Here is a 15944-nt window from a genome sequence, read left to right on the forward strand (position 1 = left end):
GCCACACCCTGGTACACTGTCTCAGCTGGCGGACTAAACCACGCGAGGGGGTGGTGTTAACACGGCATCACTGGGCAAAAGACCTTGTTCCATAGGCACCGGCCAGGGCGAAGAATTCCTAGACGAATGACAACGGCCACGTGTTCGAGATCAAGGCGAGCCCCCGGGTACTGGAGGAAGTCGGCTGTGACCTGGCCTGGAGAGGGATGGGCGCTGACAGGCTTCATCAGCCCAAGACACACTGCATGATGGACACAACAAAAAAGGATACCATACCGGCTCGGTCGTCGCCCGGGTCAACAAGGACCGCGCCATCCGTTGCACACCAGGGCAGACGTGACAAGTGTACTACTGGTGCAACATCCCCTCCGAAGATCCGAGGAAGAGATAACGTTGCAATAGCAACATGGAACGTGAGAACCCTTGCCCAGACAGGGAAACTAAAGGAACTAACACACAAACTGGAGAAGTACACCTGGCACATTGTGGGACTCGGTGAGGTTAGGTAGAAGAACCATGGGGAACACCTTACCGAGGAAGGTCATGTACTGTACTACAGTGGAGAGATGGACAAACATACCAAAGGCATAGGTTTTCTTGTCAACAAGAACATCAAGAACTCTGTACTAGGTTGCTGCCCAGTTTCCAGCAAGGCCATTTCCATCCGCCTAACAGCAACACCATTTAACATCACAATAGTACAGGCCTATGCACCAACAACAGACCACGACGATGATGCTGTGGGGGCATTCTACAGTCAACTTCAAGAAACCATCGACAAAGTGGACAAAAAGGACATACTCATCATCCAGGGAGATTGGAATGCGAAAGTGGGCAAAGACGCACTGAAGGACTGGAAGAAATTCTGCGGCCCCTCGTGCAATGACGTGTCCAATGAGAGAGAACTACGACTACTAGAGTTTGCCAGCTACAATAATGCGGTGGTTGCAAATACACTCGGTGAGCACAAGGCATCACGACGCTGGACATGGCATGCACCTAATGGAATCCACCACAACCAGATCGACTACATTCTTGTACAAAATCAGTTCAGATCGGGGATCAAAAGAGCTACGACAAGAACTTTCCCTGGTGCAGATGTCGGTAGCGACCATGATCTGGTGTTTGTGAACTTCAACATCGCAGAGTCCTTTAAGGCAACAGTTGGAGGGAAGTTTGCCCCACTGTTAACGCTTGAGGAAGACCACAGCGCGGAAACGCTGACCGCTCAATTCAACAAAATCATGATAGAGTCTGCAAATGAAACGCTTGGAAATGTTCGCAGGAAAACACAGCGATGGGTCACAGATGAAATCATGGATATGTGCGACAAAAGAAGAGAACTGAAAAAGAACAAGACCACACCCACCGGAGCAACAGAGTACAGAGAAATCAACCGCAAGATAGGAAAAAGCATGAACCAGGCCAAAGAAGATTGGATTGGAAAACAGTGTACAGAAATTGAGGAAAAGCTGGAGAAGAACAACAGTAGGCGAGCGTTTCCCAATCGTGAAAGATCTAACAAAAACAAAGCAAGCAAGAGTCAGTACCATCCAAGACAAAGCAGGGAACTGCCTCACGGAAAAAGAAGACATACTCTAGAGGTGGACAGAGTACTGTTCTGACCTTTACAACTACCAGACCAATCTAGATCCCAATGTAACATCGTGCCACAAATCATCTAACAACAACGACTTCCCAGTACTGAGAGAAGAAGTGGAGGAAGCGATCAGATCGCTAAAACATGGAAAAGCTGCAGGAGTACAGTAGACAATATCCCTGCAGAACTTATAAAACATGGCGGAGAGACAGTGACTGACATCCTCACTAGCATCTGCAACAAGATCTGGCAGACAGGTGAATGGCCCACACCCTGGACACAGTCCCTCATCATCACGCTTCCCAAGAAAGGCAACTTACAGCAATGCCAAAACTATAGAACGATTAGCCTTATCAGCCACGCAAGCTAAGTGATGTTGAGAGTCATTTTGAACCGACTGAGACCCCAGGCAGAAGAGATCATTGCCGAAGAACAAGCTGGGTTTAGAAGAGGAAGGAGCATAATGGAACAGATTTTCAATCTTCGAGTTCTGTGTGAGAAGTACAGCCAACACCAGCAAGACATCTTCCACGAGTTCATTGACTACAAAAAGGCGTATGGCATGATGCCCTCTGGGCCACAATGAACAGGTACAACATGGGACAAAAACTGATACAGACGACCCAAACACTGTACAATAAAGCAACCAGCGCGGTCCTTGCCCAAGGCAAAATAGGCGAATGGTTCCACACTTCAGTAGGTGTCCACCAAGGCTGCCTTCTGTCACCAACCCTGTTCAACATCTTCCTTGAACAAATTATGACAGATGCACTCCAAGATCATGTGAGCACAGTTAGCATCGGAGGACGAACAATCAGCAACCTTCGGTTTGCTGATGATATTGATGGCCTGGCAGGGAACGAAGATGAGCTGGTCAACCTCGTGAAACGTCTGGATGAAACATCAACCAGATACGGAATGGAAATCAGTGCTGAAAAAACAAAGCTAATGAGAAACAGCGACGAACCAATCAAAGCAAAAATCGTGGTCGGTGGTCAACAACTTGAAACAGTCCAACAATTCAAGTACCTTGGTGCAATCATCAGCCAAGAAGGATCCAAACTAGAAGTCCATGCAAGAATCGAGCAAACAACAGCGGTGCTTGCAAAACTGAATCCAATCTGGAAAGACAAAAACATCGCTGTCAAATCCAAATTGAGACTATTGCATGCCCTAGTCATTTCCATCCTTCTGTATGCTTGTGAATCCTGGACACTGACGCCAGAGCTACAGAGAAAGATCCAAGCTGTAGAAATGAGATGCTTCAGACGAGTGCTTGGCATCTCGTACATTGAGCATGTCACAAATGAAGAAGTCAACAGAAGAGTGAGACAACACTTAGGACGCTATGAAGATCTGTTGTCCACAGTGAAGAGGAGAAAACTAAAATGGTATGGCCACACAACAAGATCAAGCGGCCTGTCCAAGACAATTCTCCAGGGAACAGTTCAGGGGAAGAGGAGAAGAGGGCGGCAGAGAAAGAGGTGGAACGACAACATTGCTGAATGGACAGGAAAAACCTTTGCCCAGACCCAGGCACTCGCACACAACTGTGACAAGTGGAGGCTCCTATTGCGGTGTTCCACCGTGCAGCGCCCCTACGATCCTGGTGGATTATGGGATCGGTAATGGAACGGAGTGTGGTCGGTATTCGGACACTAGGCAGTTCGAGTGCTACCTCTGGCCACAGTCCGCAAAACCACTGCAGCGCGTGCGCAGGTGAAAGCTGGGGCGCGTGCGCAAGTGAAAGCTGGGGCGCGTGAGCAGGTGAAAGCTGGCGCGCGGGAGCGTGGCATGTCTCTGAGCGTGCGCGGGAGAGATTTGGCGCACAGGAGAGCGCGAATGTCCAGGAAAGCGCCGGCGTGCAGGTGAGAGCTGCATTGTGCCTGCTGTCTCACCTACAGTGTGTTTGTGCGCAGGAGAATAATGACGCGCAGGCATTTGTTGACGCACAGGTGAGTACTGACGTGCGGGAGCGTGCTGGTGTGCATTAGAGAATTGGCGCGCAGGCTGTCGTGTGGGAACTGGCGCTCAGGAGAGCGGTGGCGTATAGAAGAGTATTGGCGCACAGGAGAGCTCTGGCGCGTAGGAGATCGTGGGCGTGTAAGAGCAGGGAGCGCAGAAGATTGCTGATGCGCAGGAGAGCGCAAGCGTGCTGTAGTACGCTGGCATGTGGGCGACCCTGGCCGCGCAAGAGCGCGCTGACGTGCAGGAAAACGTTGGCGCGCAGGCGCATGATCTTCCTGCCTTCTATGAGGGCGAGCAGGTGAAGGGGCGCGCCAAAGCGCTGTAGAGTGCTGACGAGCTGGTGGTGAGCGCTGAAATCCTGTAGGTTGGCGAGCTGCAAGGCGATGGCGCGAAGCTGCCCACTTTGGTAGAGCTACAAAAGGCTTTACCAGTGACACAAACGGTGATGGCAGGTCAGCAGGTCTGGAGGGTTGATGGTCGATGTGCCCTTTGTAAGGGCAAAGCGTCCACAGAAGGGGATTGCAAACGATCGGCAGAGAGGTACAGGACCGAAGTCACAGGACTAGTTGCAGGAGAAGTGACGATCGATAGATGAAGGTCAGATGACTGCAGCGGAGGCTTCTCTGCAGGGGACGGCTGCGACGACGATGAACCAAAGAGGCACCCCATCACCGCTGGTGACTCTAAGGCGAAGTGGAAGTCGTACTTTCCAACGAATGCACCCTCTGGAGGCCGTTGGATCAGCAAGCTGACCGTGCGCCGCAGCAGTCCTCCAAAGAGGAGTCTCTATAATTGAACTCCCCCGAGGGTAAGAAACACTTGCAGGAGAGACAGACGTTGAACTTTGTTTCCCCCCTCGAAGGATGTTCAGGAACGGGGGAAACTAAGTCGGCAGCAAGAGCTCGAGAGTCTGGAGGGGCAGAGTAGTTGGATGATGCCGCATGACACACCTCTGACACAATAACGTCGACGAGGGTCAGAGGATCTACCTCTGACGGCGACGATGATTGCTTAACAGAAGCACCCATGCGGATAAACTGTAGCAAAGCTTCCTTGGAGGGCGGACCCATAAACCCCAAGGAAGACCAAATCTGTAAAAGAGGAGTTAGTGACAAGGCCTCATCCGGGAGGAGAGGTGGGGCTGCTTCGCTAGGGGAAGCAACATCACCTCTCGAGAACCAGGGCTGGCCGACACTAACTTGGTCTACGCTACTACTCGACGGTCTCTCGTAACAGACCGAACGAGTTGGAGCTTCGGAGGAGTGTTGGGAGACGGAAGAAGAGGCCTTGGGTTTTTCTTCCTTCAAAGAAACCTTCGAAGCAGAAATATCCCGCTTGGATTTCTTCTTCCGCCGTCATCCAAACCTCTCCCACTGGGAGGAAGACCATTCCTTACACTCACTACACTTATTTACGCTATCACACCGTTGACCTCTGCATAAAGGACAAAGGGTATGAGGATCAGTCTCCACCGCCGACATAAAAGTCCCACAAGAGCGGCCGTAGAGTCCAGGGCAGGTGCGCATGGTCGCAGATGTCAACTTCACAAACACACGCTAAGAGAAAAAGAAAAAGCAAAAGACATTAATGGCTGCCAATATTCGGCGAGGATGAAGAGCCGCAACGTCCATTCACCATCTGAGCCGAAAGCAAAAGTAAGGTCAATCACAGGTGTATGAGGGGGGGAGGGGGACAAGCTACCCTCCCCTACCCCCGCTAACTATCGGTATGGGTAATTAACCCTCCTTAAAAATTAATGGCTCGTCATTTCAGCTACGCCGAAAGTAATACCCCTATTGAATATGACAAATTCATAGATAATATGATATTTTAATTATAAAATAAATTTTTGAATATACTTACCCGGTGAATATATAATAGCTGCAACTCTGTTGCTCGACAGACACATACAGTAAAAAAACTCGCCAGCGATCGCTATACAGGTTGCGGGTGTGCCCACCAGCGCCAACTGTCGGCCAGATACCACTCTCGATGTAAACAAAGACTCAATTTCTTCTCATCCCACTGCGTCTCTATTGGGGAGGAAGGGAGGGTCGTTTAATTTATATATTCACCGGGTAAGTATATTCAAAAATTTATTTTATAATTAAAATATCATTTTTAAATATTTAACTTAGCCGGTGAATATATAATAGCTGATTCACACCCAAGGAGGTGGGTAGAGACCAGAGTTAAATATGTTTACATCGTATAAGCTAAGAGTTTTTCATTTCATTTTGGCAGTTATCAATATAACGAAACCAAAATAAATAGGTACCTGGTAAGGAAGTCGACTTAGACGATTACTCTGCCTTGTAAGTACGTCTTCCTTACGGAGCCCAGCGATCCTCTTAGGATGCTGACAGACCCCCAGGAGCTGAAGTATCAAGGGCTGCAACCCATACAACAGGACCTCATCAAACCCCTAATCTGGGCGCTCTCAAGAAATGACTTTGACCACCCGCCAAATCAACCAGGATGCGAAAGGCTTCTTAGCCTTCCGGACAACCCATAAAAACATTAAAACATTTCAAGAGACAGATTAAAAGGATATGGAATTAGGGAATTGTAGTGGTAGAACCCTCACCCACTACTGCACTCGCTGCTACAAATGGTCCCAGTGTGTAGCAGTTCTCGTAAAGAGACTGGACATCTTTCAAGTAAAATGACGCAAACACTGACTTGCTTCTCCAATAGGTTGCGTCCATGATACTTTGCAGAGATCTATTTTGCTTAAAGGCCACGGAAGTTGCTACAGCTCTAACCTCGTGCGTCTTAACCTTAAGCAAAGATCGGTCTTCCTCACTCAAGTGTGAATGAGCTTCTCGTATTAACAATCTGATAAAACATGACAAAGCATTCTTTGACATAGGCAAGGATGGTTTCTTAACCGAACACCATAACGCTTCAGATTGGCCTCGTAAAGGTTTAGTACGAGCTAAGTAGAACTTAAGAGCTCTAACAGGGCATAAGACTCTTTCTAGTTCATTGCCTACGATCTCTGATAATCTAGGAATATCGAAAGATTTAGGCCAAGGACGAGAAGGTAGCTCATTTTTGGCTAGGAAACCAAGTTGCAGAGAACAAGTAGCTTTTTCTGACGAAAACCCGATGTTCTTGCTGAAGGCATGAAGCTCACTGACTCTTTTAGACGAGGCTAAGCATACCAGGAAAAGTCTTAAGAGTGAGATCTTTCAGAGAGGCTGACTGCAAAGGCTCAAACCTGTCTGACATGAGGAATCTTAGGACCACGTCTAAATTCCACCCAGGAGTAGCCAAACGACGCTCCTTAGCGGTCTCGAAAGACTTAAGGAGGTCTTGCAGATCTTTATTGTTGGAAAGATCTAAGCCTCTATGCCGGAAGACCGAGGCCAACATGCTTCTGTAGCCCTTGATAGTAGGAGCTGAAAGGGATCGTACTTTTCTCAGGTATAAGAGAAAATCAGCTATTTGGGCTACAGAGGTACTGGTCGAGGATACGGAAACTGACTTGCACCAGTCTCAGAAGACTTCCCACTTCGATTGGTAGACTCTAATGGTAGACGCTCTCCTTGCTCTAGCAATCGCACTGGCTGCCTCCTTCGAAAAGCCTCTAGCTCTCGAGAGTCTTTCGATAGTCTGAAGGCAGTCAGACGAAGAGCGTGGAGGCTTTGGTGTACCTTCTTTACGTGTGGTTGACGTAGAAGGTCTACTCTTAGAGGAAGACTTCTGGGAACGTCTACTAGCCATCGAAGTACCTCGGTGAACCATTCTCTCGCGGGCCAGAGGGGAGCAACTAACGTCAACCTTGTCCCTTCGTGAGAGGCGAATTTCTGCAGTACCTTGTTGACAATCTTGAATGTTGGGAATGCGTAAAGATCTAGATGTGACCAATCTAGGAGGAAGGCATCTATATGTATTGCTGCTGGGTCCGGGACTGGAGAGCAATAGATTGGAAGCCTTTTGGTCAGCGAGGTTGCAAAGAGATCTATGGTGGGTTGACCCCAAGTCGCCCAAAGTCTCTTGCACACATCCTTGTGGAGGGTCCATTCGATTGGAATTACTTGACCTTTCCGACTGAGACAATCTGCTAGGACGTTCAAGTTGCCCTGGATGAACCTCGTTACTAGGGAGATGCCTCGATCTTTTGATCAGATGAGCAGGTCCCTTGCGATCTCGTACAAAGTCAGTGAGTGGGTACCTCCCTGTTTGGAAATGTACGCCAAGGCCGTGGTGTTGTCCGAGTTTACCTCCACCACCTTGCCTCGAAGGAGATTCTCGAAGCTTATCAAGGCCAGATGAACCGCCAAAAGCTCCTTGCTGTTGATATGCATGCTCCTCTGACTCGAGTTCCACAGACCTGAGCATTCCCGACCGTCCAGCGTCGCGCCCCAGCCCAAGTCCGATGCGTCCGAGAAGAGAACGTGGTTGGGTATCTGAACTGCCAGGGGAAGACCCTCTCGTAGGCTGATATTGTCCTTCCACCAAGTCAGACAAGACTTTATCTTTTCGGAAATCGGGATCGAGACCGCCTCTAGCGTCTTGTCCTTTTTCCAGTGAAAAGCCAGATGGAATTGAAGAGGACGGAGGTGTAGCCTTCCTAGCGAGACAAATTGCTCCAGGGATGACAGCGTCCCTACCAGACTCATCCACAGCCTGACTGAGCAGCGTTCTTTCTTCAGCATCTTCTGGATGGAGAGCAGGGCTTGATCTATTCTGGGGGCCGACGGAAAAGCCCGAAAAACTTGACTGTGAATCTCCATCCCTAAATACAGAATAGTTTGGGATGGGACCAGCTGTGACTTTTCCAAATTGACTAGGAGTCCCAATTCCTTGGCCAGATCTAGAGTCCAATTGAGATCCTTCAGACAGCGATGACTGGAAGAGGCTCTGAGAAGCCAGTCGTCCAAGTACAGGGAGGCTCTGATCTCCGATAGCTCGAGACTGGTACCCCACATTCCTGTAAACAAACCTCAGAAACGGTTGGGAATCCGGGTGTATAGGAATGTGGAAGTATGCCTCCTGAAGGTCGAGAGAGACCATCCAGTCGCCTTCCATAAATGTTGTCAAGACAGCCTGGTAGACTTCATCGCGAAGTTTGTCTTGACAATGAACACATTGAGCGCACTTGCCTCTTACATACTCCTGCAGTGAACATGGCTGCCAAATCATGGAGCCATCCCTGAGGGACTTGTCCCTGCAGAGAACGTGGCTGTCAGATCATTGGAGCTATCCCTGAAAGCCTTGTTTATGCATGACATAATTGTACAGCAAAACTTCAAAGGCTCGAAAACAGCTGTGAAGTTGACCTGTAAAATCTTGGAGCGTCTCCTGGCCAGGCGCCAGGGAGAGTCTACGAGATTTGAGAAGTCTATCTGGGCAGAGGCAGGAACTCCCAAGCCGATAACTTCTCTCGTGTCATATCAGACTCTCGCTCTATAAGCCAGTTTAAAAGAAGGGAAAGCAAAGGCTGTATCCCCCAAACTCCTCCTGGTGATAAATCAGTCGCCTAGCAAATGTAAAGCTCTCTAGGAGAGCGAGAGAGCACTAGCTTATAAAACAACGGCTTCGAAGTAGCTAGGCCTAGTGTAAGCTCTGACGTTTAGGCGAACGAGGAGCAGCAGTTACAAAAAGATCCGGACAAAGATCCTTAAAAATCAGCATGATTTATTTAAAGTCCATAGAGGGCTAAGCAGCTTTAGGCTCCTCTCCGTCTGACAGAGTCCTCAAGGGAATATCAGTAGGAGGGGGAACAGCAACTTCCTCATCTAAAGGAACCTTGTCCAATAATAGCCGAGTCTCAAGCAAGGGAGAGACCTACCGTGGTGGCAATGCTTTACAAGCAGAGTCCACACTCACTGGTGCATTAGCAGCGGACCAGGACGCAACGTCATGTAACTGCTTGACAGTCTGTGAACTGTCAACAACAAGAGGTGCGAGAGACCAGGACGCAACGTCATGTAACTGCTTGACAGTCTGTGAACTGTCAACAACAACAGGTGCGTGAGGACGCACAGCGTCCACTCGAGACTGCTTTGACCGCCTAGATTGAGCAGTCAAAACAACTCTAGAATGCGGAGGTTGACGCACAGCGTCAAAACAAGTCAACTCCGATTGTTAGCGAACGTCCTGAACGTCAACAGGAGCATCAGCAAGTGGCCTAACGTCCAAATGTGGCTGAAAATCCACACGAGACCGCATCGAGTGTGGTTCTAAACAACCTGACTGACGTGACTTAGCTACGCCAACGTCACCAGGACGCACAAAGGAACGTTAGGTTGGCTGAAAGCCAGGATCTCGATGAGATAAACGGCTAGGCTCAACGGACTAATCGGCAGAATAGTCTTCCATAAGGGAGGCAAGCTTATTCTGCATGTCTTGCCGTACAACCCATTTAGGATCAACGGAAATGGTGCGGTAAGAGACGAGGGTAACGTCTGTGACCGCAAAACCTTGCCAACAAAAAGACTCTCGGAGTCTGTGTTACGCTTTTGTTAGGCGGCGAGCCGTTTTCCGATGACTGCATAGGGTCAGAGCTGTCCTAATGGCTACAACCAGGACGCTGGACCTGTCCTGAAAGGACTGACTTTCGCTTAAGGGCCTCGAAACCTTGTTTCAGGTTTCTTATGCGAAAAGCCTTCGGATGACGAGGAGAAAATTGTCTCTCTCGCCTTATGGTAGGGGAGATCTTGGTAAGATACACCCGATACCATAGAGGGAACGTCTGTTCGCTGATCAAGGCCTCTCGAACCCATAAGTCGTACGACATTACTTCTCCCCTGGGCTTGGGAGCTTGCAAGAGGTCCCGGACTAGGTGAACGACAGGCACGAACAGACGAACCCTCGGTTACGCAACACTGTAACACTTTGCGCAATATCACTTTATCACTACGATTTTCTGTTTTGCACTTATTTCACTGAAATCGAAACTTTAACTGATTTCTACCTGAAGCACGCAATTCTACCCTCATCAAAAGGTAGTAAATGCGAAATCAGTCGTATAATGCAAGCACATTAATACCAGCAAAAAACAGTAAACATCTTTTAAGATAAAAAAAATCAGTGGCAGGGGAAGAGACTAAACACTAGTTCATTCAAAACTACGTTTTCAATCTCTCACCGTACATTGCCTGGGGACGAGAATAAAACTAAAAACGTTTTATCCTTTCTCCCCGTACAGAGACTAGGGACGAGAGTAACTCGAGAACAACGTTACCCGCTTGAACGGAACGTTTTCTCTCCTCTCTCTCCCTCTCTCTCTCTCTCTCTCTTGATTTCGCACCTAAGAGAAGAGCCCAATTACGTTTCGTCAAAAAAACATGTTATTTGACCAAAGGAAACAAACTGAAAGGTTTTTCAATTAAAAAGTTCCTTTAAAATAGAATTTAAAACATTTAAACTTTGAAAGAATGAACAAAACGTCAGAATCGATTTACTCTTTCTGCAAAGTGAAACCGTGATACTCTCTCTCTCTATCGTAACGATAGAGCGCAAACTGCGTAGCATAAATAAACTAAACGTTAGTTCATCTTTGAAAACAGTACGAAGACTATTCAAAGAAAATCTTTCATAAAATATTTATTAAAAATATTCATTTAAAAAGTTTTAAATCATTAGCTCTTTAAAAGCTATTTACGATTGAAAGGGCTCAACGTTGTTTAACTTCGGTTTCCAAGTTAGGACCGCCTACTCTCAGGAAAGGTCGCATATAAACAAATCATTAAAATTTATTTTATTTTATTTTTTTTTTGTTTTTGTTTATTATAAATGGAAAGTTAATCGAAGAGGCCTAATAAAGGCGGTGAGATATAAAATATATAGAGGAAAATCTATAATTAATTTATAACGTGATAAGATAATTGCTAAAAGCCTAAACACACTTCCGTCTAAGGGAAGGGTCGGCCATTTAAAAGTCAAAGAAAGTCCATACTCTCTTTGTCATCAAAAATTAAATCTATCCAAAAACGAGTTCAAGATTTAAGATGAAGATAAAACACCTGCACTGCGAAAGCTCAAACCAAAATGAAGTACTTCACCAAATATGTTGAGAAAACTCCAGGTTCTACAGCGAGTAAAAGTACGTCTTGTCGACACGTCGACAGAGAAGAAATTGAGTCTTTGTTTACATCGAGAGTGGTATCTGGCCGACAGTTGGCGCTGGTGGGCACACCCGCAACCTGTATAGCGATCGCTGGCGAGTTTTTTTACTGTATGTGTCTGTCGAGCAACAGAGTTGCAGCTATTATATATTCACCGGCTAAGTTAAATATTTAAAATTGTATTTTTCCTAACTATACAAACCTTAGCTATTTAAAAGGGGTATTACTTACGGCGTAGCTGAAATGACGAACCATTAATTTTTAACGAGGGTTTACTACCCACACCGCTACTTAGCGGGGGTAGGCGAGGGTAGCTTGCTACCTCCCCCTCTCTCACACCTGTGATTGAGCTCACTTTGCTTGGAGATAGGATTTCAAGGGGGATAGGGCTGGCGGGCAAGTTTGGTTAAATAGCTAAGGTTTGTATAGTTAGGAAAAAATACAAATTATCTACGAATTTGTCATTTATTCCGTAACTGGAATACAAACCACGCTATTTAATAGGGGTGACTCACCCATTAGGAAGGGTGGACGTCCCAGCCAGTCTGGCTTTTGGCTTTGCCCGGGGACTCTTTATTTGAGTGTAAGCACCTAAGAAATAAGGAGTCCCTGCACCTCACTATTATCTTAGTGGGCAAGGTCTGCAGCCTACGCAAGCTGTGTGTGAAGGTATGAAGAAGTGTAACTCGTCCTAAAAAATTGTTCTGAAGGATGGAAACTTGTAGACTAGGACTTTACCAATACCACCTCGTCAGGGTATGGGGACGTAACAGTATTACTCTTAATACTAGGAACACAAGGGAGCATGGTTTACCTGCAGTGGTTTGAGGTCAGCTATGCAGAGAACCCAGGATGTAGCTTTCCCCAAGAGAGGGAATGATGAATAAAAATAAGGGCCAGTCAAACCTTTTCATTCATGCAGACTAAAACTGTGTAACAATGCCCTCAACCTTCTGCTACTTGTCCAATAAGGAGCTTGAGGTTTCAAACCAGCTGTTGTGCAGCCACCACAGGACCGATAGAGAACGTATCGAGTCTCCTGTGATTCACGTCTTGCAGGTAGTGGGATGTGAACGTTGTTTGACGTTTCCACACCCCAGCTTGAAGAACCTGTGTCGCTGAAAAATTTCTTTTGAAGGCCAGGGACGTAGCTATGCCCCTGACATCATGTGCTCTGGGGCGACGTGACGGAGGAGGGTCTGGATTCAGTGCCAGGTCAATGACCCTGCGAATCCATGCAGAGATGGTGTTCTTGGTGACCCTCCTCTTAGTCCTTCCTGTGCTGACAAATAGTGCTGGCACACGAGGGCGGGCTGCGGCTGTTCTCTTGAGGTACAGCCTCAAACTCCTTACTGGGCATAGTAAAAGATGGTCTGGGTCATCTGTTACAGTACGGAGACTAGAAATCCGGAAGGAGTCATATCGAGGATCCGCTACTCCTGGATTCTCAGTCTTAGCAATAAACTCAGGGACAAAACTGAACGTTCCCTCCACCCATCCCTTTGAATGGGCAATGTCATACGAGAGACCATGAAGTTCGCTGACTCGCTTGGCCGAGGCCAAACCTAGCAGGAATACAGTCTTCCAGGTTAGGTGGCGATCTGATGCCTGGCGTAAGGGTTCATAGGGAGGTCTCTTAAGAGACCTGAGAACTCGAACCACGTTCCATGGGGGAGGTCTCACTTCCGACTGAGGGCACGTAAGTTCATAACAAAGTATGAGTAGAGAAAGTTCTAGCAATGAGGAAATGTCCATTCCTTTCAGCATGAAGGCGAGACTTAAGACCGAGCAATAGCCTTACACTGCCGAGACTGAAAGGCGCATTTCTTTTCACGCAAATACACGAACTCCGCAATTGTTGGAATAGAGGCATCGAGTGGAGAGATACCCCTTCCACGACACCAACCACAGAAGACTTTCCACTTTGCCTGGTAGACTGCTGCTAAAGACTTTCAGACGTGTCCAGATATCCTGATCGCAACTTGTTACGAAAATCCTCTCTCAGAGAGGAGATGCTGGATAGTCTCCAGGCCGTGAAGCCATAGTGAACCTACGGCTTTGTGGAATATGTTGGCATGTGGTTGTTTGAGTAGATTGTGTAGTAGAGGGAGTTCTCTCGGTGGCTCCGTTAGGAGTTGCAGAAGATCCGGGGACCATTCTGCGTGATGCCATAGCGGAGCTATGAGAGTCATTGAAAGATTGACCGATGTTCTGGTCTTGTTGAGTACCCTCCTCATCAGACAGAACAGGGGAAAGGAGTAAACGTCTATGTTCTCCCACCGTTGTTGGTAAGCGTCTTGCCAGAGAGCCTTGGGGTCTGGGAATGGGGAACAGTACAGCGGGAGCCTGAAGTTCAGGGCTGTTGCGAAGAGGTCCACAGTCGGAGAACCCCACAAAGTCAGGACTTTGTTGGCTACTAGATGATCCAAAGACCACTCGGTACTCACTATCTGAGATGCTCTGCTCAGGTTGTTGGTGAGCACATTCCTTTTGCCCGGAACGAAGCGTGCCGAGACTGGTATCGAGTGGATTTCGGCCCATCTCAGTGTGTCTACTGCTAGATGGTATAGTTGCTGGGAAAAAGTACCTCCTTGTTTGTTGATGTAGGCCACTACTGTGGTGTTGTTGCTCATCACCACCACAGAGTAACTTGCCAGGTACTGTTGGAACTGTTGAAGGGCCAGAAAGACGGCATTCATCTCTAGGAAATTTATGTGGAGGTACTTTTCTGACTCTGACCAGAGGCCTGAGGTCATGTGGTGCAGCAAGTGGGGCCCCCACCCTTTTTTTGAATCGTCCGAAAACAGCATCAAATCTGGGGGGAGGACGAGAAGATCCACTCCTTTTCGTAGGTTCTCATCTGCCACCCACCACTGGAGATCCGTCAGTTCCGCAGGTCCCATGGGGATCTGGATGTCCGGGAAGTCGTACGCTTGATTCCACCGGGACTTAAGTCGCGACTGGAGGGATCTCATCCTGAGGCAACCATTAGGAACTAGACGGGCCAGCGATGAAAGGTGACCGAGGAGACGTAACCACGATTGGGCTCTAAGTTCTTCTCGTCTGAGAAAAGGTCTTGCGACCTTCCTCAGCCTTGCTATCCTCTCGTCTGATGGGAAGGCTTTGTGGAGAGTGGAGTCTATGATCATGCCTAGGTATATCAGTCTTTGAGTGATAAGCAGTGAAGACTTCTCAAGATTCACCATGATCCCCAGATCTTGGCAAAGTCTCAGAAGTTTGTCTAGGTGTTGAAGAAGGGTTGACACCGAGTCTGCTAGGATTAACCAGTTTTCCAGATAACGGAGAAGACGGATGCCAATCCTGTGTGCCCAAGATGATACTAGGGTGAACACTCTGGTGAAGACTTGTGGTGCTGTGGAGAGACCGAAGCACAGCACCTTGAACTGGTACTTTCTGTTGTCTAGGCTGAATCTTATGTACTTCCTTGAAGACGGATGGACTGGGATCTGGAAGTACGCGTCCTTTAGGTCCAGTGTGCACATGAAGTCTTGCGGTCTTACTGCTAGTCTGACCGTGTCTGCCATCTCTCCATGCTGAACGGAGTTTGTTCGACAAACTTGTTCAGAGCTGAGAAGTCGATGACTGGTCTCCAGCCTCTGGACGCCTTCTTTACAAGAAACAGTCGACTGAAGAAGCCTGGAGATCCGTCGAGGACCTCTTGGAAAGCGCCCTTCTTCAACAGGGTCTGGACTTCTGCCCGAAGGGCTTGCCCCCTTGTCGATCCCATGGCAAGGGAGTTCAATGACACTGGATTCATCGTCAGGGGAGGTAGAGATGTTATGAACGAGACGCGATATCCTAGAGTGATCACGGTGATTGTCCAGGAATCGGCCACGAGTTGCTTCCACCTGTTTGAGCAACTTGTGTAGGTATCCCCCCACTGGTGGACATGCAGGGGCACTGCTTATCCTAGCATTTGCGGCCTCGGCTCATCCCTCTAGGATTCTTGCCTCCCATGGAGGACTTTTTGCCTTTCCTTTCTTTGACAGGAAAGGGCTTAGACACCAAGGTCTTCGTTGCTGTTGTCGTCTTAGTGGTCTTGACTGGACGGGACTGCTGTGGTGCTGGAGGCTTATAGGGCTTGGAAGTTAAAGCCCTATGAAGGAGGTTGTCTTGATGAGACTTCCTCCACCTCTCAGCGGCATGTTCCACATCCTTAGGCTCGAACCAGATTGATCCCACTAGGGAGGAACGTCTGAGCCTATTGCTCTCGGTGCTTGGGACCTTCTGATGGAATCTCTCAGCTACTACATCCCGACGTTTCAGGATGGTATTTG

General features: G+C 48.0%; 2 protein-coding genes across 2 annotated transcripts in view; one reads left to right on the forward strand and one right to left on the reverse strand.

The window, feature by feature from the left end:
* The window catches only part of Mcm10 (minichromosome maintenance 10 homolog), a 525621-nt gene that overhangs the window by 477858 nt on the left and 31819 nt on the right, over window positions 1–15944 (reverse strand). The window lies entirely within an intron of this gene.
* On the forward strand, window positions 567–1625 carry LOC137617655 (craniofacial development protein 2-like). Its single transcript, XM_068347658.1, has one exon. The coding sequence runs from the start codon at window positions 567–569 to the stop codon at window positions 1623–1625; it is 1059 nt and encodes a 352-aa protein (XP_068203759.1).

Source organism: Palaemon carinicauda, chromosome 23, assembly GCF_036898095.1.
Source record: "Palaemon carinicauda isolate YSFRI2023 chromosome 23, ASM3689809v2, whole genome shotgun sequence".
NCBI lineage: Eukaryota > Metazoa > Arthropoda > Malacostraca > Decapoda > Palaemonidae > Palaemon > Palaemon carinicauda.

Excerpts from the sequence above, each read along its gene's own strand:
- LOC137617655 (XM_068347658.1), top strand. The coding sequence starts at position 567 with ATGGACAAACATACCAAAGGCATAGGTTTTCTTGTCAACAAGAACATC.